Genomic DNA, 26,522 nt, shown 5'->3' with positions numbered 1-26,522 from the left:
ATTAATATCGTTATTATTTTTCATTTTATGTTATTATATGCAATTTACTGGTGTCTACATAATCTATCTAACAAGTACTAAGTGGCCCTGACATACAATTTTATAGTCCGGTTCTGATCACAGTTTTCCTTGCCAGTTTTTTATTTGTAATAATGGTTTAAAATAAACATGACTTATGTATTCTGCACAGTCAGAATTTATTGAAATCTGAATCATCTTGCTTAATATATAATTTAACATTGATTTGGTTAACAATAATTAACACTGCGATAAAAATAATACATACTATTAAAAATATTTATTAATTATGTAAGGATTTACCCAATGTTTTTATTTTCTAAATACATTTAGGTACTTACAATATACCGGGTGAATCTTAAATGTTTTACATACATTTTAAACATTGTGTTAAAACATTATTGTCAAACTTGCAACTCATTGGTGTGCAGGTAAATATAAGTTGACAGAGGTTCTAAAAATGTACATCTGAATGGATGCACTTAAAAAAATTAAACAAACCTTCTCTTTAGGTACAGTACAGTATATTAAAACGTCACTATAAGTTTTCTTAACTAAAGAAAATTTCAGGGTAGCTTCATAAATAGATACTAAAGGTATCCCATTCTACAAAAAAATATTAGATATAAAGGAAAATATTTCTATAATTGTTATAAGTTACCATTTCAGAATTGTTTAGTCTTTAAATAATGAATATTCGTATGTACTTTGTTATATTAGCTCACCTATTACGTTACAAATTCGTTGCATAAACTGCTCTATTTTGCTCACTTATGGGTGAAACATTATGTAGAGGTAATTGCGTCACTCCGTATATAACTACGCACGTCAGAAGGAACGCCACTGGAATTATTCATAATCCTCAATAACTCTGCGCTGATGAGTTTCAAAATAGCAGATGTATTTAACTCTTATGAGGTTTGCAAGGGTGTAAAGTCAATATTGTGCAACTGTATGCAACTTATAAGCCGTGGAAAAACAAGTAACGGAGAACTTTTCAGTAATACGAATAATATCCTCTACGTTTTTGCTCGATAGGCATTACTAGGCATATGCTCCAAGTTGAAAATAGTAGGTAGTGACTGATTACCATGTAGAATGTAGACTATACAACGGGTAACGCGTGCGGGGTATGCATTTCCATGGGCGTATCATTTTAGAAGATTCCAAAAATTGTTAAATATATTTATGTCGATTTTTATAAAAACAGGTAGGTAGATACTTTTTTATTCATGCTAAGATTCGGTAATTTTGCTCTCGTTGGCCTGCTGGTAGTATTCGCCAAAAATATTCCAAATCGTAAAAGTAAACAGACCTTTTTAGTAGTGACGTCACATACAACAAATCATACTAGATCGATTTTCAACATATACTGTGGACATAATTGCCAAAAAATGTCTTTTTTGTCATGACCTTAAATATCGCGATATTCTGGCAATTTTAGAAATATATAAGAAGTTTCAAACCCCAAGTGACAAATTAAATGAATTATAAAATTTATATATTTAAATTTATAGAACAATATTGACTTTTATAGTAATTAATAAAGTAAAGTTATATCAATGTTACTGAACATGCGCATTAAAGATAATTTCATGTAAGCGAAGTAGCCTCGCAACAGGTTGTCATTCAAGAAAAGTTTGGTTATGGTTAAGAGTACGTCTATAATAAACCACTTGAAGAAATAAACGCTCGATAAAGACACTGACGAAGTACAGCACTAAGAAAAACAATAAAAATACATAGTAGAACTAGAAAATGCCAAGATTAAACAAAAGAAGAGAAACTATGCTAATCATGACAGCGATAATTATTAACAAGATCTCACCTGTGTATGAGGCTATTCTTCCCGAGCATGCGCATTAGGGATAACACGGCTAATGTTAAATATTTTACGCATTAGCGCGTAAAATGTTTGATTTTACGCACTAGTGTAAAATGTACGTGCATAAATCTGAATGTTATTGAAAGTATTTCTGAAGCTGGTTTTGTTAGCGTTTTTATTCAAAATGTGCATTATAAACATTTATTTTATGCCCTTGTAAATTACTTAATTTTGGAAATTATGGAGTATTCTCCCAATTAGCGTGAGTGTAAAGTGAGAATTTTACGCAGTAGTAGAAAAATAAACCATTATTTAACAAGTATTTCCCGCAGGTTCAAATTAGCTAAATTTGAATGGATTCTTTTTTTAATGAATCCGGATTTATTTGTTTCTATTACTTCCTCGTAGGTCTTGCCTGGGTGTCTAGACACAGCATCAACCAGCTTTCACAAATTACTCTTCCCAGCCCACATGTGATCTTCCTCTCTGAGCGTTGGAGTCGAGCATAAAAAAACTATATAATAATGCGTGAACGTTAAAGTGCCAACACATTTACCGGATTATCTATTTGTTTGCCGTGGCTGGATATCAAAAGTGTCTACCAGATGGATTTAAATGCGATTACGCTACATCACGTAGGACGATGGAGGATGAGCGATTGTTTTAACCATTTTGTTAACACAAAATTAATAATTTTTTATCGCCGTTCTACCAGTTTACCATTTGATGCATTTTCACAGCTGTGAGCTGTTGGGTGAAAGTATTTATCTCTGGCATTCCTTTTTTTGGGTCTTTTATAATTTTAATAAATCATTACTGTTGGTGCGGTGCATACAATTTATTTTTCGTACTGGTGTGTGCAATACGTGCTTTACACCAGTGGCGGCTCGTGACATTGTGAATAGGTGAGGCCCGTGGGTTTTTTACTAGGTGGGCAAGAAAGAAAAAAAGCGCCGCAGGGAGAAAATTGTAAATTTTCAAGGTCAATCGACTAAATGCATTCGGAAATTTTTAGTTGCATGAGCAGGATTTTCTTTCAGATTTTATAAAAAATAATACATACGCAACCTTTTGGTTAATCCGCTCTCAAATAATAAATAGGAATAAATTTCCACGTAATTTTTTTATTATGGAGATATTCACCAATAGCCCGTAAATTAAAAAAATATCTTATTTATTATATTACATATTAATATCTGAATACCTGAACTTTAAAAATTGTATTTACAATAAATGAAGTCACAGAAGCACTACCCGCGTACTATGCGACGCGTACATTAACCGCGAACTGAAACTATAAGCATCTTTCAGTTCCCTCGTAAATCACGTTATTTTAACCGCCTCGCATGGAGGGGGAACTGTAGCATATTGTAGGCACGTATGACGCAAAGAAATTCTAGCGTCAAACAATTATTTTATACCGTTATTTTGATTTTTGATAAATGTAATAGGTAATTTGAAATTAGTTTATCTAACTGTTTATTTAGGTTAATAGTAGAATAGTAGGTATTCAAATATACGGTGTGAGAGCCAAATTTACAATAAGGCCCGGCCTCAGTTGCTTCATACGACGAGCCGCCACTGCGTTACACACTAGTCTACAACAAAATTGGATCAACAGTTAGTGAATTTGAATGATAAGCAGCTGTTGAGTATAATTTTTTTACAGCATTAATATCTATAAAATTTTTAATGCACACTTTTGCATATAGTTATCGATTATTATTCATATCAGGGATGACCTTGGTAGCGATAAAATGTCATCAACAAATTACTTTGCATAGCAATTTTTTATATATTTAAAGGTAAAAGTCAACCTTGGTGTTTATAAAAATTGCGCTTGGATTTTAAATTAGTAAAAATAAATATGTAGGCATTTATGTGAAAACAATACTTAGCTGGGACAGGTAAATGAAAAATGTGACCTAATTTGCATTAAAATAAATATGAACCACAACACACCGTTAATCTTACTACTTCTGGTAATACTCGTATTTTTAATAGCATGGTTCCAAACTAACGAACATAGGCGGTACAAAAAAATCGCTTTATAATTTTTTAAAAATATTTTTTACGCACGAGCGAAAAATATGTTTATATTTTAATGTGTCCGTCCCTGTGACACTACCAATAATTATTCAGAAATAATTTAATAAACTGTAGGCAGGCTAATACCATTGCTTGATGATATTTGCCAGGAAATAATCAATATTTTTTCCCTTATTTATTGGATATTTTAATTAATAAATTCTTTTGCGCCAAAAGGATCAATCTGGGGTTATTTTTATAGAAATAGTTTTGCCTAACCAAATATCTCACACTGAAAAAAGTAGAAAAATTAAAAAAACATCGTCACATGTTACACACTTTAAAAAGTTGTTGACGTTTCGAAAATCAAATTGATTTTATCTTCCGTATTGATAATAACTTTTAATGTTCAATTATTTTTGACAGTTTAAATTTTATTTGTTTCTTGACTAAAAATGAAGCGCTGCACGTTTTCATTGTTGAGCAATATTTTAAAAGTAATGAAGGTTCGGCAGCTATTTTTGTATAAAATACGGTCGGAAGATTAAATTTCGTTAACTGTGAAGAAACTATTTGAAAAATGCAGGAAGACTGGGTTAATTAGTGATCCTAAGCACTCTGTCCATCCTTCAACAAGTCGCTCAACACAAAGCATCGAAGCAGTTCGTGAGAGTGTTGCTGAGAGTCCAAGAACATCAATTCGATACCGTGGTCAAAAATTGGACATTTCGAAAAGCTCTTTGCAGCATATTCTCACGAAAGATTTGCGTCTTTATGCTTAGCACCAATAGAGCCAAATTGATTTTTTCGATAGATGAAACTTAATAATGGATTGAATTTCATAATTATCTTACTATTTTATTTCATTTTAGACACTAGTCCATAAAATGAATGTCGCATTAAATTGCTAAACTGACGATTATCCAGTAATTTTCTGAAGTAAAATTGATATTTTTTAATTTAAATTTGGGATAAGTTAAACGGGAAATATTAAAATGGGAGAAACAAACAATATTTGCCTTAGGCATCTTATTTCATTTTGAGCACTGGTGCGTAAAATGAAATACTTTGATCGCTAAGGCGTAAAATGAAATACTTTGTGCACTAGTGTGTAAATCGAAATATTTTGTGCACTAATGCGTAAAACAAAAGTAAATATAATTTATAACGCCCTTGAGTAGTAGAAAAAATATTGTGTGCTGCCCTTGTATAAAGGTTTTTGGCATATCAACTGGCTATTATATTATAATAAAAACGAAGAATATCCTGTTGTATCAAGAACAACTCTGCAGCTTTTAGATACTGAGCTATTCAAGACTTTAATTATTCAGGCAAGAAAAGCACCGTGGATTCTAGTATAAAATCGGCCGTAAATACCAGTAGAGTTCCTTATGGTTATGGTAAGTCATAGTGCAACAAACTTTTAAGTTGACCTGTCCAGAAATATTTGCTGTAAAGCTAGTAAATCTCATCATGTGCGTGCATGTAAACCAGCAGTAAATTTCAGTGATAATAATAACACAACTTCTTGACAAAAATACGTTGTAATAACAATTATTGAATTAAAAAGGATTCTAATTTACACCATTACACTTTATAATAACAAAGAAAAAAAGAAAACTAGTTGGATAAACGATTTAAATGCCGAACCATGTGGTAAAACCATCAATAAATTGTAGCACCAGTGCGTAAAATGAAAAACAAAATACAAAGCTTATATTTATCTCGTATTTTATTATTAACCTATCATATTTCATTATAAACACTAGTACGTAAATTGAAATACTTTACGCACCACTACAGTATAGCTCCATTTGCAAAATATTATTTACTTTTAAATTTCCGTCAAAGAAAAATGAACTGGATTATTTCGGAGAACATCTTCGACAATTAACAGCCTCTTTGATGTTAGATTTTTTTGCCAATATAAGTCTTTCCTAAGTCAGTAGAACATGTAAAAAACGCCTGGCGATAAAATTTAATGACTTTCATAGGCGTCCCTAAAAAAGTTTTCTGCTAAAGGCAAACAAATATAATAATTTGTATATAATGCGTAGAATATTTCTATTATATGTTCATTTGTCCAACAACATATTTTAATTATTTATGTCCTTAAACAATTTTATTATATCGATGGTAAATTTCGTTTTGTTCCGTTTCAAAAGGTCTGCAAAATGCCAAGTTGTAATAATATTATTTCTCCCTTTCGCAATTGTAATATCAATGATTAATAGAAGGTGCCTATAATAAATTAAAATTACCTGAATCACACCAAATTCCGCATTGCTGCACTGCACTGCTGGGCAATTTGTCAACCACTTGTCAACAGCTGAGATTTATTGCCCAGTGGCCCAATGCAGCTGTGTTTGTATTTTGTTTGCCCGCGCTCGCATTCTTCAACTGGGCGTATACATTTCTACCATCTCCACGTTTAGTTCGACCAGACCCGTATATGGGTATGGCTAAATAAATATGGGAACAAGTTTTTCAAATATTTCAATGCAGAGTTGCTGCGTCAGCGACCGAACCTGGTATATACTGTCAACCTCTTGCAAACTAAGAGTAGTGATAAAGAAGTGCACGTGCACTATTACATAAATCGTTTCGAATGAAATTGTTGAGAATTTTAATGTGTTATTAATTAAAACAAACAACTGATATTTTACACTTTTCAAGGCAATGTTATGGATGCCCGAAAACAATACAGACAATTAACAGCAATCATTACTGTAATGCTGATAGTTTATTTCATGTTTAAAATAAAAAAGGATATTCTATGTTTTGGGCGGGAAAAATACAAGGGCAAGTGGGCATTGGATTCTACAAAAATGATACAGAAACGTATAATAATAGTTTGTGTTAATTTAACATAACATATTGACACCATTGTTTCATATTTTATATACAGGGTGGTATAACCCAAAATAGTTAATCAATTCCTAATAAAACTCTGCACATGTCTTTAGATTATCGATTGAAGTTCGTTTCAGTTCGGCATCATGCCTTAGAAACACCCAACATAATAGTTTCTAAAATATTGGTAAGAATAGAAGGGTATTCCATTATAATACCACTCTTTAATTCAGTATTAAATGATTGATTATATCGAGCTTTTACAAACATAACATGTGTGCCTAGGCTTTTTCTATTATCAGTGAAAGCTATTTTTGAATCATTATATTATACATAATATCCACTAAATATTTAAATACTACTTATCAGTTGGAGTAATGTAGTCAAAAAATGTTGCACAGTCTATTACATATAATTTAAGCAACACATTTAGTTTTGTAACTTGTGATATAGGTAGTATAAATTGGTGTTAATATTTCAAAGCAAATAAATAACAGATTAAAAGCTTAAAATTAATTTAAATTACCTTGAGAGTCTTAAGCACCACGGAACATTTAACATTAATATAATATATGCTTTATTGGATTTCTACTTAGTCCTAGTGTGGTAATAATTAATAAATTAACTTTAGATAGAAGGAAGATTACTAACAATTACTTTATTGAATTCAATTTCTAAGGGCAATGATTAATGAAAACATTCGAACAAGTGAAGAACAGTCTGTCGAAACGTTTGAAGTTGTTTAAATAACAACATAGCAACCGGCTTGATTATTGTTCAGACAAAAGTTGTACAAATTTGGATTTTCTGTTGTCAATAAATAAAAAATAGAGCAAAATAACAATAAACGTATACAGTGTGTCCCCTTTTTGGTTGATTTTTCGGGAAAAAGTTTTCCTTATCTTGGGATTGATTTCTAACCTCAAAAAATCGGGTCAATTAAGGTCAGATGTCACGAATTTTCAAAAAATAAAAGATTTGCGCCAAATTTGGTATACGGGTTTTTTTTTTGCAAAATTCAAGATGGCCGACCAAATTTTCAAGAAATACATTCGCGCCAAATTTGGTATACGGGGGTTTTCGAGGTCGCTTACGAATTCCAGGTCAGAAATTGCGAAATTCATTTTGTAATATTTTTATACCTGAGTACCTAATCATGTTTTAACCCTCTTTTTTTTGGCTATATCTTGTTCTTTCTTCTGTAAAAGGTCTATTCACGGCTTTTCTGCCTAATTTCAGGTTATTACCTGAAATTACCTATCAATCAATCAATTACCTATGTACTTTATTAAGTACATAGGTAATTGATTAAATTTTTAAAAACAAATTTTGTAAATCTGATCAGGGATTCGTAATCGGTGACCTCGAAATCTCCCGTATACCAAATTTGGCGCGAATGTGTTAGTTTTTGAAAATTTGGTCGTCCATCTTGGATCCGCCATCTTGAATTTTGCAAAGTTGACCTCGGATCCGTTGAAATGAACGCTTGAATATAGAAAAACAATTTTATTTATAATGTTCCAGGCACTTTTTCGTGAATTTTTGCTATTTTTGACCAGTTTTTTGAGGTTAGGAAATTCCTGTGATGTGATAGCTCAATTCTGGCACCGGATTCGTGATCAGGAGGTAGAAATACTACGGATAACATATGTCGCATGACAAATAGACAACATTTTGTTATGTGGCTGTTTTCAACGAAAAATTATTTCCTTAATTTTTGTCTCACTTATTTATTTACACCCTGTATATAAAGAACCTTGAATTACAAACTGAAAAATTAAATTATTCAAATAGGAAATGAACACGAACGTAAGAATGTTTTTAAATGCATATGGAAAATAATTGCGAGTTAAACAAATGTGTACATCTCGGCAAATTTCTCTTTAGATGCGAGAAGGCAAACAAGTCTTAAGTACGAACCTTGAAAAAATTAACATAGAGGTGAAAATAAATATGAAAGTCAAAGCGGCAAAGGTTGCACCATTACAGTAGAATATGTTGCCAGACTCAGACGTGGAAGATCATTACAATCCCTCTGTGCGTCTCGTCGAAATTGAGAGAAATGGTTCGACGTGCGGTTTTCATTTAACACGCGGAAAATGGGACCCCTATCCTTGGGTAAGCGGCGTGGACGACGGGTCAGTGGCGGCGGCTGCCGGGATGAAACCGGGCGACTGTCTCTTGGAAGTCAACGGTGAGGATATTATTGGGCACAGGATATCGGAAGTTGCGGAAATAGTGAGATCTAAACCCGATCAAGTTTCCCTACTGCTATGGAATGCTGGCATCGATCCTCAATGTACGCCCGAGGTAAATAAAGTATCTGTCCTATATACAATTCAACAACTAATTCTTATACATTCTAACAATAAGTACGCACAAATGCTTGTACTACTTTTAATTCGCGAAAATTAACCAAGAGATGGCGCTGTTCGATTAATGCGGAAAGCATGTAAACAATTTTGAGTATCGCGGACTTGATTTGTGTTCATTTTCTACGTTGATTTGTTTTACTTTGGTACTGTGTGTTTTGAAAAAAGAAGCTATACATTCAAGAGTTGGCAACATCAATTGTTTTTCTCGTTTGTTTTTGATATACAAGGAACCTAAGAATATTTTTCAAATATTTTGATTATGAGGTTATATTTTGTCATAATTCAGAGTTTCATAGATTTTCTATACAAATATCTATATATTGTAGCTTTTACCACCATATTACTATTGAACATTTGTTAAATATTTTTGTAAATGTTTACAAAATTTCTATAGAAATTGTCTTTGTACCACAAACTATACAAATATAAATTTTATTATAACAAAAATTGCATTAATATTGATAACTTTCAGCTAATCTAATAAAAAAAAAAATTAAAGCCACAAGGTCAGATCTATATCAGTATTTTTTGATAAATGTCTGTAAATCATTTTAAATAGAAACATTGTGGTAAAATATTTTTAGTAAATATATCCACAATATACAGGGTGCCCCGGTACTTGATAACAAAAAAGTCGAGTGTAAATAGATGAGGTCAAAATAATATCAGTTCTTCATAAGGGCCTTCGAAACAAGTTACGGGCCCTCAAATGTGAAAATTATATTATTTTTATTTACAGTCTCTAAACTATTAACTTCAGCACGATGCAAATTTGGTGATCGATAACACACGCGTACAGCTTGTTTTTGATGTTGTATGTGAAACTTCATTATGCCCAGAACGCAAGGAACAGACTATGCCCAATGGTTAACAACCTAGACTTTTTGCATGCATGACAATCGCAATCTGCCTGTATCCAAAATAAGTTCCCTGAAGAATTTGCCAACGATAATACCCTCTTGGTACAATTCGGTAAAATTAACAGTTTAAAAAAAAATTGTGATTTTGTCACAGTGCACCTCGAGCGGCGTCTCCGCCATTTTTTATTTTTAATTTTTAATTGGACATAACCGTATTAGAACCGCACATATTTTTAAAATAAGAGCCTAGAAAATCTTACTGTCTGCTAATGTAATTTTCACTAATAAAATTTGACAAACACACTTTACGCATGACACAAAATAGAAGAACAAAACAAGAATAAGTTAAAGGTAGTTAAAAAAAATTATTTAATAGAAAGAAAACTATCAAAATACATTTTCAATATGGGCACCTTCCACCTTCACACACATCCTAAGTCTACGAATGTTATCTGTTTGTACACGAAAAAGCACACGAAGTTATTTTGCAGAATGGATCATAATGTGAAATTTGATTTATAGTCAAATGAAGTTTTGAGGAAATGAAATACGAAGTCTATAAAAATTATTTTTACCGATCTTTTGAAAACAATTCTCAAAATATCGACTGTAACTTGACTTGCCTTAGGATTGTGTAGGTACTTTTCTCATTTGTAATTATTTACTCGTGTAATTAATTTGCAATTGTTATTTTTTGTTTGCTTTAACAAGCAGAAATTGGAAAATAACTTAGCTGAAGGTCGGTTTTACTCTTATGTAACAAAATAATTGCAGGATATATGTTTGATAAGATAAAAACAAACGGATGCATTTTTAAACAACGTGGGAGTATGTTTACCAGACAATATCTCTTTAATAAATAAATTCTAGTACCTATTTCAAAAAATAATTACATTAGAAACAATAGGTAAATAAATTTTAAGCCTGTAGGTTATTTATAAGTTTTGTACCGATACCTTGGGCTGTTATTAACAATGGTTAAGTATATCTCCTTCTATTAAACCACGTAATGCGGAATTAACAGAATTTTCTGTAATTTACCTCAGTTCCATTAAAATCCTTTTCATAGTTTACAGTTTGTTATATCTTATTAACTATTCGATGCAATAAAAAATTATAAGAGTAATATTATTTCTGATATGCATGTAATCTATCTAAACAATTGTGAAAGCAGTTATTGGAATATGAACTCATTTCGTAGTTTTAATGAACAAATAATTTTTTTAAGAAAGCAAATATCACATTAACTCATTATTTACGCTGGGGATCCGAGAGCACTGAGAAAAGACAGCTTCAAATCAATGCAAATTAAGCTTTGCTTTCTTGAGAATTGGGGTCCAACTTTTGCCAGCAATTATCTTTAATGATGCCATTCTGTTTGTAGGGTAAAGAAGAAAACATTCTATACAGATGGTATAACTGCATAATCATTTTTGCTTGTTTTTTTATTTTTTTTGCCAAACTCTGGTATAGTCTTGCCGAACTCGCTTGAACATGTATAAAAATGCCTAGCAATAACATTTAATGAGTTTCATAGGCGCCTCTAAAAAAGTTTTCTGCTAAAGGTAAAAAATTATAATAATTTGCATATAATCTGTCGAAAATTTCTATTATATAAGTATGTTCATTTGGCCAACAACATAATATTTACATATGTCCTCAACAATTTTATTATATTGTTGATAAATTTCGTTTTGTTCCGTTCCAAAATGTCTCCAAAATGCCATGTTGTAATAATAATATTAGTAAACAAAATATCCCTCTTATTTCTCCCTTTCGTAATTGTAATATCAATGATTAATAGAAGGTGCCTATAATAAATTAAAATTACCAGAATCATTGCTTCACTGCACTGCTAGGCAATTTGTCAACCACTTGTCAACAACTGAGATTTATTGCCCAGTCGCCCAGTGCGGCTGTGTTATACGCCGTTTGCCGCGCGCGCATTCTTCATCTGGGCGTATACATTTATAGCACTTCCACGTTTAGTTCGACCAGACCTGTATATGGGTATGGCTAAATAAATATGGGAACAAGTTTTTCAAATATTTCAGTGCCGAGTTGCTGCGTCAGCGACCGAACCTGGAACATATCGCCAACCTCTTGGTTCTTCAATTGAGATCGGAAAGACTATAATACTTTACGCATTAGTCTGTAAAACGGTGGAGCAACACCGTTGTTTGTTTAAACAACAAACTTGGTTATTCTTAAGCAGCATCGCTTTAAACCTATCTACTGTATCCAAGCTAATGTATGTTACCCAATTTGTTGCTGAAGATATCAGATGGACGTGATCTACACAGACATTTGATAAATTAGGTCACGGTGTATTGCTACGTGAGGTTGGATATTTTACGCTTGAAATTTTATATTTCCCATTTGTGTTCTGCTCTGCTTTTTATTTATTGACAACTATATATTTTTTAACATTATAGGGCTATATGCTTTCAGTCCACCTCTGTCTCCAGTAATTATATATCTGAAATAAAACTTGCTAACCTTCCGCTTAGACCTTGTACGCATAATCCTAAACGGAAAACTTCACTTCGCAAAAAATAGAATTGTTATTAAAAAAATGTTTGTGTAATTTGTGGTTTTGATTGATAGGCGTATCTCATACGTTATTACTCATCAAACTGAGTAGAAAGTGTTTTATCTGGATCAAACCAATTCCTCTAAAATATTCATATTAATAGGTGTGTTATAACTTGTATTTTTTAAGATTTACGATTAAGTAAGGCCCTTCAGAATCATTGATAAACGTACTGAAGAGCAGTAGCGGCTCGTGACATTGGAAATAGGTGAGACCTGTGGCTTTTTTTACTAGGTGGGCAAGAAAGAAAAAAAATTTTAATTTTCAAGGTCAAACGACTAGAAATTTTTAGTTGCATTTACAATATTATAGAAAAACTGATTCAGATTTTATAAAAAATAATACACAACTATTTGGATATTTTATTAATCCGCTCACAAATAATAAATACGAATAAATTTCCACGTCATTTTTTATCACGGAGATCTTCGCCAATACTACTATAACCATAAATTAAAAAATTAAATTATTAATAATAATATCAAAACTATAAAAATTATATTTACAATAAAATTAAATAACTGAAACAAAAACAGTGATATATTTACCTAATAATTAACAAAATTGTTCCTGCTTGGTTTATGAATATTAAAAAATATGAAAAAATATAACAACAAATTTTCATAAGTATAAAACTATTTTAGTGAGTCAATAATTTTATAGCTCGTTTAGATGTTTCAAAAAAGTGGTGCTCAATAAATACGTATAGTCTATTAATAACGAATATCTTGGAGTATTGCAAAAACTAGAAAGTGTCATTTGCAAAACACTATAGAAACCAGACAGGAACTGAAACGTACCTAAGTAACCGATTGAATGACAAATGACAAAAGCCGGAAGGAAAAACTATCCATCCGATTAATATAATAATTACCATGCAGTAATTATAATCGAACGAACTAGATAGCAGAATTAAAATTCTTAAAAAACAGGCGTCTTTAAAAATGTGAACTGAAAATAGGTACAGGTGTCTACGTACTAGTTATTGTTAGAATATTATATAAAATATTGCAGTTTGACATTTGTGTGCCGAGTCAGTGGCGTTATTAAGTGTTTGAAAAATATCACAGGCACATAAAAACGGTCCAAGCCAAAGAATTCGATGCTCCGAACACGATCCTGTAGTCAAAGTTCATGACTTCTCAATGAATTGCGGAGAAAAGTAACATTTTTAGGTGAAAATTGGCCCAAATATGCGTCAAAATTGTCCAGACTATCATTATCGAAGTATTTTGAGGCGCTGAACGCGATGCCATTAGTAAAATTTGCCCGTGACCTCGATATTTTTGAGAAAATCCGCTATTTGGGTGAAAACTGGCTCAAATATGGGTCAAAACTAATTTTTTCCTAAATTGTTGCCAAGGCTCGAAATTTCATACATGTATTTTGGTTATAAATATATTTAGATTATAATAAAAAATTTTAACTTATTGTAACATATTCCCGAACATTTTTGCCACTATATGTATCTTTATCAAGTGATGTATGATTGTGTTTTTAATAACTAACATTTTAGGCCTTATGTTGTGGCCCCCTGCCCAATAACTTGCAGCGCCTATCAGCGTGCATGTCTACAATATTGGCGTTCTTGGAATGTCCAGTATGTTTGGATACAATATCACCCCCCACATACCAATGCGATAACGGACATCTAATATGTATAAGATGTCGAACGAGATCAGAGAGATGTCCCGTGTGCAGACTGAGATTATCCAGAGCGAGATCCTTGTTATCAGATCAGGTAGGCATTACATTATTCCGAGTGTACAGGGTGCAACAACGACGTTGCAACAAACTGATTCCTCTCATTAAAATAAAGAAAGATGCGAGAATAACTTTTTTTTCCTAATAAGACTTCTAAGTGTTCTATAATCCTTTAACGATGGTGAGGATTGATTTGCTACTCCAAAGTCATTGAAGATATAAATTAGACAAATTTGGTACATTGCAGTTTCCTCATAGTAGCTCAATCTTTGAAAAATCATAGAGCTCTTAGAAATCCTTTCAGGGAAAAAAATATTTTTGTACGAGAAAAGTTAGCTCTAAAAGTTAGTTTCAACGTCCTTGTTACACGCTGTAAGGTCTGTAACTACTAAGGATAGATAAAAATTATCTACGCTACGCGTTCTTGATTCTCAAAAAAAATGTCTTCATTTGTTTTTAAGTTCAAATGTGGATTGGTCTTAATAAAACCAACTCTAAACTGTATGATTTTTTTTATCTTTATAGTTTCTGAGATAACCATCGAATCTGACTCTAATATAAATTAAAGAAAGTTATTTTTAGGTATACAACGCATTAATAGACACATTCAACCTACGAGAAGAAGCGGATGAAACCCGAGCAGCGAAAATCCAGAAAATATTTAAGTCCAACAAAAAAGGAAACGTCCCTGACATAAAAATAACGCATTCCCACACGAACAAGTTCTTGGCAAAAATAATCGGAAAGTCTTCATCTGTAGACAATTTAACCTCTAACAAATTCTTGTCACCTAACATATCCACAGACGAAAACTATTTCAATAGCAGTCACCTGAAAACCAAGTCATTATCAACAAACGAAATTTTTCAGTCGGCAAGTCCTGGTGTGTCGAGATCTGGATCAATCTCTAGATTGAGCAGACGAGAAAGGACTGATCAAAATATAATCAGCATAAATAATAGCAATTTTAACGTAGAAACGTCTGCTTCCTGCCATGGATCTTTGGAATCTCTCGACACCAAAAGCCATACACCGCAACCGAAAGCGTACAATAGTTTAGGTTATTTAAAAAATCTACCACAGGATGAAGGTATACTATTTTATTGTCCGTTTTCCAACAGTTGCACCAAATTAGTAAAAGGTTAATCTGGCTTTAAATATATTTTCCAAATTATAATTTCATATTTATTTCAGGAAACAATATTTTCGAACATTTCCAGTTAAATCATAGCGACAATGGCCCATTGATACAATATTTTAGTCCAAAATTTGAAATATGCTCCAAGAAATTAGAGGAGGAAAACGATATTTGCTATGCTGTGACGACGGAAGGCAATCTGTTCTTTTTAAAAGTAAACTCTCATAAAAGCGATGACACCTCTATGTAAGTTTAAAAATCGTTATTTACGTCCCGAGCTAGTTAGAATTCTTCGATGGTTTTGCACATAATCCTTTCCAAATTCTAGTTACTTTTCCCTCCCTCATAAAATTCTTGTACCTGTTGCGTAAATCTGTTATGCTCCATAACTGCTGATTAGTACTAACTTGAATACCTATTTGTCCAATGTATTAAAATGTATTAACTACTTTTTTTTAGGTATTTGCAGGACATTCTGATATGGGTGTGGTATTTGGGTAACAAGATGTCGGCAAAGGACTACGAATTCAAAGTGGAAATTAAAAGTGGTGATAGTGACGATGTTCTTTTAAGTGTACGCAGTTCTGTTTTTTCTCTGGGATCTGTGACTCTACAAGAAATCATAGAATTGAAAAGAGGCGTATTCCTGAGTTCTAAAACCTTGCAAGCCTTAGAATTCCAATCGAAGAAACTTACACTGGATATACATATCTTGAAATGTGACTCTTAGCGCCAGCTGATTGTTTCTTTGATTTATTCATTTTTGTTGACTTAATTTATTGTTGATATATGCATAAAAAGTGAAATAAAATGGTTTTCTACGTTTTTATTTAATTGCACGTTAGAAATAAAATAGAAGGTTAATATTATTTAATTTAAAAGAAATACGGAAAAAACAAATAAATCCTTGATTGTAAAATTATAAACAAATTGCGTAAGTTAGGAAACAAAATGTGACATGGTTTCTTATATTAATTATTAACGACCAGAAGGCATGGACAGAGTAAATATTAGTAATAGACAATCCATGTCTAAATGTCTAAATAAAAATAATGATAAAAAGATAATAGAAACAATGAAAATAATGCTATCATAAATATTAAAAACAATGGGATACATTATTTTTTTACAGATTACTAGAACGTACGAGCAGTAATATCGATAACACACTTGCGGCTTGACCGTGCAGCACGGCCGCTGCGGTTCAACCGCAAATATTTTATTCTGAGTTGCGGTTCTGCCGCAATAGTACTTCAGCTCGCTGATCATAGAGGACAGTAATATTTTATCGACAATATGCGTAATAGGGAAAAAAAAGAACTAAGCAGAGGCAGTTCTGGATTCACCATTTAAACATGAAACGCTTAAACGACGGGCAGTTTCACTGCCCATATTTAAAGCTGAAACAATATCCAGAACGAACAGAAATTGTAGTAAGGGATTTGATGTTACTGTGACCAGACTGGAAAATATAAAATTCTGATTGTTATTAATAATTTATTTGAGAGACTTGAAAAACAATAAATGTACAGAGTGAGCCAAATTATCACTTAAAATTTTCAAAATGTATAAGATATCGTTCTATATAATATTAAAGATGGTTTTGCGGCTGTAAAGGAATTTTGAGTATGATTTTATTAAGAAAACATCATATAAAGAAGGCACGGATCATTAACTTGATAAATTATTACCTGGTAAGGGCAGCATTCACTGGAGCGTTACGGTTTCGCTCCAGTGATGCTCACTGGAGCGTCAAGTCACGCTCATTGCACAAACAGTCCCTTATAAGGTATAAAAAGGCCAGTAGCACCTCAGTTTGACATATATTGTCTACAGTGACTGAAGAAAGATGTCTCGCCTGCTGCCAGTGGTTGACAACACCCTTCCATTCCTGCCGGTTGAACTATGGATAATAATATTGAGGTACGTTTTAATTTTTCTATTTCATATTTATTTATTTTAATATTATTTTTTTATATACAGGTTATTGGATCCTAAATCTCTCCTAGCTGGAGTCAGGGCTTACAGCCTTTGGATGACGATCTGCCGAGGCGACCCAGTCTTGAGGACGACGCTCCGTCGTGCTGTTAAGGAAGAAGAGATGATGGTCAGGAACTTCATCTTGAATCCCAGGATGTCAGTGAAAGTTTCCAGGGCACCACCATCTAAGGCTTTTGCGGCCAACGTTAGGAAGACAGTTGTTGCGGTTACCAGACCTACAATTGGTGTTCTTCCCGACTTTGGTTCCTATGCTGGAAGCAAACAAAAGGATGCTGGAAAACCTTCTAAACGCCGTGGTAACAATAAGTTTTGCCCTTATCGCTTGTGAGTATTGAATAATGTATAATTATATTTAATTATAATTATGTGATTATTGAAATACAATGTATACGAAATCGACTAAATCTAAAATAGATGGCCTGTTGTTTTTATCCTTCTCTTTTCTGTTGACAATGTTTTAATTTGTATTAAAATTCTAGTAATATATCTTGCGTGAATAATGATAATTTTGGCTTACTGCCATTATTAACAACTTTGTGTAATAGTATTTTATTATAATTTTTACTGGATCCTAAATCTTTCTTAGCAGGAGTCAAATCGTATAGTATTTGGATGATAATCTGGCGAGGCGTCTCATGTCTAATGCATACATATGACATTTATAGGCTGCTGGGGAACGTCCTTAGATCCTAGTAGGTTTAAAATTTTACACCCTAATCGGGAATTTTCATTTCAGCCGAATCTCACCACGTGCGAACATTCAAAACTAGAAGAGGTGCCGTCGTCAGTGATACATATCCATTCTTTTATTAACGACCAGATGGCATGGATAGAGTAAATATTAGTAATAGACAGTCAATGTCTAAATGTCTAAATAAAAATAATGATAAAAAGATAATGGAAACAATGAAAATAATGCTATCTAAATATTAAAAACAATGGGATAAATTATTTTTTTACAGATAACTAGAATGTATGAACAGTAGTTCGATAACACACTTGCGGCTTAACCGTGCAGCACGGCCGCTGCGGTTCAGCCGCATATTTTATTCTAAGTTGCGGTTCTGGCGCAATATAATTTCAGCTCTCTGATCATAGAGGACAGTAATATTTTATCAACAACATGCGTAATAAGGAAAAAAAGGACTAAGCAGAGGCAGTTCTGGATTCACCCTTTAAACATGCTACGCTTAAACAACGGGCAGTTTCACTGCCCATATTTGAAGCTGAAGCAATATCCGGAACGTACAGAAATTGTTGTAAGGGATTTGATGTTACTGTGACCAGACTGGAAAATATAAAATTATGATTGAGTTATTAATAATTTATTTGAGAGACTTGAAAAACAATAAATGTACAGGGTGAGCCAAATAATCACTCAAAATGTATATAGAAATCGTTATATATAATCTTAAAGATGGTTTTGCGGCTGTAAAGGAATTTTGAGTATGATTTTATTAAGAAAACATCATATAAAGAAGGCACGGATCATTAACTTGATAAATTATTATCTGGTAAGGGCAGCATTCACTGGAGCGTTACGGTTGCGCTCCAGTGATGCTCACTGGAGCGTCAAGTCACGCTCATTGCACATACAGTCCCTTATAAGGTATAAAAAGGCCAGTAGCACCTCAGTTTGACATGTATTGTCTACAGTGACTGAACAAAGATGTCTCGTCTGCTGCCAGTGGTTGACAACACCCTTCCATTCCTGCCGGTTGAACTATGGATAATAATATTGAGGTACGTTTTAATTTTTCTATTTCCTATTTATTTATTTTAATATTATTTTTTTATTTACAGGTTATTGGATCCTAAATCTCTCCTATCTGGAGTCAGGGCTTACCGCCTTTGGATGACGATCTGCCGAGGCGACCCAGTCTTAAGGAAGACGCTCCGTCGTGCTGTTAAGGAAGAAGAGATGATGGTCAGGAACTTCATCTTGGATCCCAGGATGTCAGTGAAAGTTTCCAGGCTACCACCATCCAAGTCCTTTGCTTCCAACGTTAGGAAGACAGTTGTTGCTGTTGCCAGACCAACAATTGGTGTTCCTCCCGACTTTGGAGACAAACAAAAGGATGCTGGAAAACCCTCTAAACGCCGTGGCAACAATAAGTTTAGCCCTTATCGCTTGTGAGTATTAAATGATGTATAATTATATTTAAGATAATTATATGATTATTGAAATAAAAACAATATTTATACGAAATCGACTAAATCTAAAATAGATGTCCTGTTTTATCCCTCTCTTTTCCGTTAACAATGTTTTAATTTGTATTAAAAGTCTAGTAATATATCTTGCGCGAATACAATGACAATTTTGACTTCCTGCCGATTATTAATAACTTTGTATAATAATATTTTATTATAATTTTTCTGTTTAGAAATTATTAGATCCTAAATCTCTCTCAGCAGGAGTCAAATCGTAGTCTTTGGATGACGATCAGGCGAGGCGACCCAGGCCTAATACAGACTTATTTTAATTTAAAAACAAATGAATAACAATCGGAAAAATAGTCATCAAACATCGCTGTGCACTACTATGGAGATACTGATCATACTATCATTGCCGACATGACATTTATAGGCTGTTGGGGAACGTCCCTAGATGCCTAGTAGGTTTAAAATTTTGCAGCCTAATCGGGAATTTTCGTTTTAGCCGAATCTCGCCACGTGCGGACATTCAAAACTAGGAGAGGTTCCGTCGTCAGTGATACATATCAATTTTTTTTTTGTAAATTAGTGTTAATTGTGTCGATATTATGTCCAAACGTGAGGGTTTACCGCTTACATTTCCCACTGAGGAATATGAAGCATCCAAACAGGAAGATAACATCTATGGTCTCTCAGATTTAAGAAGTAAATATACCTATGTCTTGTTTTTACACAGCAAAGAGTAATGTCACAAAAAAGTGAAAAAAAATATCGTTCGGAGTTGTTTACAGTTCCAAGAGTCAAGGTATTTAAATATTTCGAATTTTTCTTTCAGGAAATTTGTCGATTTCGCCAAGAATGGTGTTACAAATGTTTCATTCATAAAATTTTTAATAAGAAGTGTACAAACTTGATTGTTTCTGTAAAATCAGTTTTTGAAGTTCAGAAAATTTAGTAGGTAAACATTATTTTAACACTTATTATTATTTTCAAAATTACGTAGCTACTTTTTTTATTGACAATATTTAAAATTAAATCAAATATATGCTTAAAATCTTAATCTTTGTTACCTATATTTCAGCTTGATAGATAGAACTGGAACACTCTGTATAATTTTCTATTCTTGTACGCAAATTATAAAAACAATATATGTATCTCTTTGCAGTATCACCAGAAGGTTTATCACCGCACAGGTCGCCAAATCGAAATAGCCCTAGTTACACAGGTAAGTCACGATTTATTTTCTTTAAATTGAGACTTATTTTGACAAAACTAATAAATGTCGCATAGTTCTATATCATATTAATAGTTATTTACGTGAGTGAAAAATTATGCTATACCCACTAGTGTAGCATACGATATTTTTCCTACTACCAAAAATCACACATTATAAATTAAATTATACACATGCACGAATCAAAACATAAACAATTTATTTACATAGCGTTTACAGCGTGCTTAGTTATTATTTTTGACACGGTTGTATAAAAACATATTTTTTATAGTAATTTTAGAACCTATGCCATCATTTCAATGATTTGAAAATATTTTTGTAGGATTTTCTGAATCATCATTTCCTTCAACAAGCAGGGATATATTTCATAGTGATTCTTTGCAAAGACCCAACACCCTTAGGCTTCCTAGTAAGTTTTAGCATACTAGATCGGAGTGGGTTTAATTTTTTATTTTATCTTAGATTCTAGTGTCAATATTATATACAACACAAATTTCAGTGACAGTTTTAGATGCACAGTTTTGTGCTAATTTCTGTATCTTTGACATAAATGTGTATTTTTCTGTCACTGGAATTCCTTTTTTGTGTATCTATTTTGTTTTGCGTTGTTTATTCTTAAATAGGTACTTCTAAATCCTTGTAAAAATAAATTAATTTGAAATTGTTCATTTTTATAGTACGCAAGGGTCAGATTCGGTCTGTACAATTTCAACTGTGACAATTTGTTGCGGCTTGCCTAAATATGTGACGTCACACTAAAAGAGTCTATTACTGTTTGGTTATATTTATATAGGGTCCTAGAAAATATGTCTATTTATAAATTAGACGTAGTAACAAATTTTTAAGCAAAAAAAAAAACGATCCGAAAAGTAATTTGTTGTAAACATATTTTTATTTCTGTAGAAAGTAGGCTTTGTCTAGAGCAAAAAAAAATAATTTCTCCGTTTCCTTTTCCTTTAAGATATGAAAAATTTTTTATTTACAACTAAAATTTATTTTTTGCAAAAGAATGGTTTATTCATAAAACGGAAAATAAAAAAGTGTTTCATTTTCTCAACTACATCTGTGGACACACTGAATTTTGAGTGGCTTGGCACTGATTTGATGCCACTGGAAAAAACATTTACTTACCAAGCTTTTTCTATATCTAATTTTCTGTATTTGCTTTTTAATTTCCACTAAAAGTCGGTTAAAAAAACATTAAATGGCATCGAAATAATGCGATTTAACAACATTATACAGAGTGATCTATCCCAAAAAAATGTTGACTTCAAAATATAAAATAATAACTGGCTTCCGTTTAAAAAAGCTATTTTGATAATAACTTATAAACGCGACATTCAATTGTTATTTTGTTTAGTGCTTCTTAATGAGCAGAAGAAATGTTATTTTATTAGGTGCCCACTTAATTCGAAACACCCTGTATATTATAGGTACCTATGTTGTAGGTCCTGGAGCATCGCCTTCTTCGCGAAGCAGATCGTACGAGTGGAGTCCTAGACTGACAGGTACTCTTCGTATGGTTATTTAAAATAATATAAAACAAATAAAAAAAGTAACAAGAAATTTAAGTTATAATTTATACTTTGTTCGTAGGATTAGCCATGGCTAGGGAAGAAATATATTTGTGCGAATGTTACTGACACTCAAAGAAGCGCTTTTTAAAATTTGTGACGTTAGGTGACGCTAAGTGTGGGATGTAGAACTGCTTTTTTATTGGCATATCACATCTCATTGAAAAATTTTCTTGTTCCAATTCCTTAAGTCCTCTGTTAAACGCTAAATTTATTTTGGTCTTCTTTACCGCCTTGTCAAATTATGTTTTTTTTTTTTTTCGTAATTTTAAGAATATTTTATATTTTATTATATATCAGTAACTAATGTGATACAATAAAACCTTTGATTCTCTGTATTTTAGTCCGAGAGGCTTTACTTTAGTAGTTCTTGAGGACGATTAAAAAAAGGTCTCTTCGTCGTTCCAATTTTTTGTAACACTAATTTTAAAAATCGTATCTTTTAATCTCGCAGATTTCTCACCACCTTATTTATTTCCCTGACCAATAAATTTAATTTAATTAATTTAAATTCAACAAACTAATTTTTTGTAGGTTATTCTGATGTGTCACCTCCGACACGAAGTAGAAGTGTATCAAGCCGACGAAAACTAACAGGTACTTTATTCAAAAAGTGATATTAAAAAAAATTTGTAGGCTTTGGAAAGAAACTATTCATCCATATGAAGAAAATATGTCCATCTGTTTTAAAATGAGAAATTAATTACCGAAAACTATCTTATTTTCTATAAAAATATCAATTTATAAGGAATTTTTTTTTCTCTGTAAGAATTTATTGTAATTTGATCATTGAACATTCTTGCAGTCCATAATTTTTAAATCACTAAAAAAAATAATTTATTTTAAAACAACTGGGTGTATTATCTTGCTAGTTATCTAACTGCTAGTTATTCAATTTTTTTTCTTTTCAAAATTTCATGAAATACAACTATTTTGAGAAGTACTGATTAACGTGCTTCTATCACATTTTCGTGTACAAAAATGATCAAAGCAAGCCTTGCATTCGTATTCAAAAAGCGTAGAAATTTCATTTCCTTTTCGCATATTTGACTATTGTCTAAAAATGCATCAGAAATTCAAATAAGATGAAAATCAAGACAACTAAGTGTACAGGATGTCCTACCGGGACCGACATTATTGATACAAGAAGAAATTTTTTTTGGTTATTAATGTCAGTGCACAACTGGAATATTTACCAAACTTTTGATACTCCGTCTTTACATGGAAATCATCACTAACTTATTTTAAATTAATATTTTTTATTGTTTATTTGAGTTGCCTTTTTAAGGCAAAACATGGCATGAAAAATCAACGGTTTTGGGGAAATTTCATTTTTTTTCCAAAAATTTTACTTGCAGGTTAACGTCAATAATTGAAAAGTTTTTACGCCATGGAAAAAAACAAAAATATACAGAAGTGTAACTACTGACTAACTTATATAGAAAATACGATTGACTATAATTTTTGTCATACATTACCAACATGTTTATGTATTTAAAATGTTCATTTTATTTTCTAGTCAGCTATATGACACATTGTATTAAAAAGTACTAATAAAATCTCAAAATTTCATAGATATTCTACGAAAATTTCTATACATTTTGTAGCTTTTGCCACCATATCGAAACCTGTCGAAAATTTTTAAAATGGTTTTGTAGACGTTTACAGAAATTATCTTGGAATCCTGAAAATAATGTATATCACAAATGATTTCATATGTACCGACAGCTTGTATCACTAGTCCAATATCTAGGTGAAAAAGTGAAGTAGACGAATTTTTCTTTTTTTGGTGTTGCCAGATTTCTTTAAAGTTAAAGTCGACATATGGCTAGAAAATATGGAACAGCCTGTATAACTGAGAATATTTTTCGTTCGTAGATCTTGAGAAATCTGGCAACTCAAAAAAAGAAATATTCGTCGTATTGAACTTGTGTGTACTAGTGGGAAAGGATGTAGGTATATATTAATTTTACTCAAACAATGATTACATTAAATAAAGTTGCAAAAGCAACACACAAGAATAGGAAGAAGAAAAAGAGAAAACAAGCATGCTTTTTTTTAAAAGGAAAGTGCAAGGGAAATTTGAAGGAAGGAAATCTGAAATTTATAAAAAAAATTAACTATTTATTTTTACCGATCTTTTGAATTTAATTTACATATATAAAAACAGTTTATATCAACAAATATTTATAGAACGTCTTTTTTGTAGGTTCTTCTGAAATATCACCTCCTTCACCAAGTAGAAGCTTGTCAAGTCAGTGGAACTTCAGATTGACAGGTAACTTTGTTGTACATAATTATGAACAAAATAATGAAACGATTTCTTCAGATACTTCCAGAGCATCACCCCCTTCAACGAGCAGTGGTGTATTTCGGAGCTACACTATACAAAAACCATGGAATCCTAGAGGACCAGGTAGGTCTCTTTTATTCGTAAATTTATAAGATAATGTCGTTTTTATAAAAATTTGAAATCCTTCTAAGTATTATATTCTGGATTTTTCTCAAATTCCCAAAATCAAGATAACAATATTTCCATTGTTCCCTCATAATTTAAAATGACTAAATACAGTACATCCATAATTATTAGATCGTGCAACAGAAAAAAATTTGAAGAAATTGAATCTCCTAGAAGTCCAGATCTAAATCCAATATATTTTAGTTAATTATTATTTATTAAGCAGATTCAGATGTAATTACCAGAATCATAAGTGTATCTAAGCTATCTAGGTGATAGGAAATAAGGTAATTATTTTTTACAAAATTGCATATTTGTTTTCAGTCTTCAGAGTACAATCGGGGATACACTTTTAGCCGATGGTTTTTGTTTCCTAAAACTTTTAAAAGTTTGATATTGATACGATCTCTTGCATTTCATTACTTTTTGTAGGTGCATTTGATGTTCCTGTTGAAAGACCAGACCAAGTAGTTGAGACTTACTCTGCAAGCTTCAGGCAGGCAGGTAAGGTTTTATCTCATTTATCCAAATTGAATTATCCGTACATGCATGAGTTAGACAAGATTTATTACACCGGCTCTGATTTATTAATTTTTAATATTTTTCACCTATGACTGAAATATTTATAATTAAGCAAAGCTTCTACTTGAAACTTCATAAGAAAGTGTTAGATACTTTACACATTTATTGCAATAAATTATACTATTAGATTCTTTCAAATTATCACCACCTTCAACAAGCAGAAGTGTATTTCAAAGCTACGCAATCCAAAAATCATGGAGCCCCAAAAAACCAGGTGAGTTCTACTACTACTAACTTTACACACTTTTTGATTTGTCATAGTTTAAATATTGATAGCTGTCGTATTAGATGTAACTTTTACATTTTTTACAAATTCGCTGCATAAATAATTACAATTTTGCAGCATCTTCTGGATCGTCCCAGTGGAGTCCTAAGCGAATAGGTAGGTTTCATATACATACATATTTAGACAATTAAAACTATGAACATGTTCCCAATATATTTTGTGTTCAGTTTTAAAATACAGAAAGTTTGATACAGATATTTTTTTGTAGATTCTTCGGGAAGAATATTAGCCAATTCTCCTTCACCAAGCGGCGGTACATTTCGAAGCTACTCTATCCAGAGATCATGGAGTCCTAAGGGTCCAGGTAAATTTAGTCTATTATTCTGTAATTCTGTAATAAAACTTCATTACAAGTCAATCTAGAAAGATCCACCCAGTGAAGATATAACATGAATTTAGAAAAAACCTGCACATTCCTATTTGAAGTAACAAAACCCGATTGTTATGTGCTGTATTCTTTTCGCAGATTCTCCAGAGCATAAAGCACCGGAATATACTGTAAAAGATGAACGTGTATATCAAGTTTACAGCTCGAATTATACACAGACAGGTAAGATATTTGAATAAACAACAAAATATTGTAATTTGAATTTGCTTCACAGAAGATTTACGTCAGTTTTTTTCAAATTTACTTACTTGTTGATGTTAAAAAAAATGATCATAATGTTGGATATAAAAAATATGAATTGAATTCATAATGTAGATCAATTCTTTGTTCCACACATATTTGACTGACCATCAGTAGTTTGTTAAAGTTGAATATTTCAAATCACTACCATTTGTCCCTTCGATGTGCCTCAAGGTTTAAATTTTGCACCACTGCTTTCTTTATTTTAACA

At 32.0% G+C, this 26,522-nt stretch overlaps 1 protein-coding gene across 1 annotated transcript; it reads left to right on the top strand.

Moving 5' to 3' along the window:
• The first annotated feature begins 8,693 nt into the window (after positions 1-8,693).
• LOC108916208 lies at positions 8,694-16,208 on the top strand. Its single transcript, XM_023454108.1, has 5 exons — positions 8,694-9,034; positions 14,069-14,293; positions 14,839-15,397; positions 15,451-15,640; positions 15,854-16,208. Exons 1-5 carry the CDS (start codon positions 8,720-8,722, stop codon positions 16,122-16,124), a joined length of 1,560 nt encoding a protein of 519 aa, XP_023309876.1. The 5' UTR covers positions 8,694-8,719; the 3' UTR covers positions 16,125-16,208.
• The last annotated feature ends 10,314 nt before the right edge of the window (positions 16,209-26,522 follow it).

Source organism: Anoplophora glabripennis, unplaced genomic scaffold (assembly GCF_000390285.2).
Source record: "Anoplophora glabripennis isolate ALB-LARVAE unplaced genomic scaffold, Agla_2.0 scaffold2, whole genome shotgun sequence".
Taxonomy (NCBI): domain Eukaryota; kingdom Metazoa; phylum Arthropoda; class Insecta; order Coleoptera; family Cerambycidae; genus Anoplophora; species Anoplophora glabripennis.
Note: the sequence above shows the minus strand (reverse complement) of the source record. Positions and strands in the feature narration are given on the sequence as shown.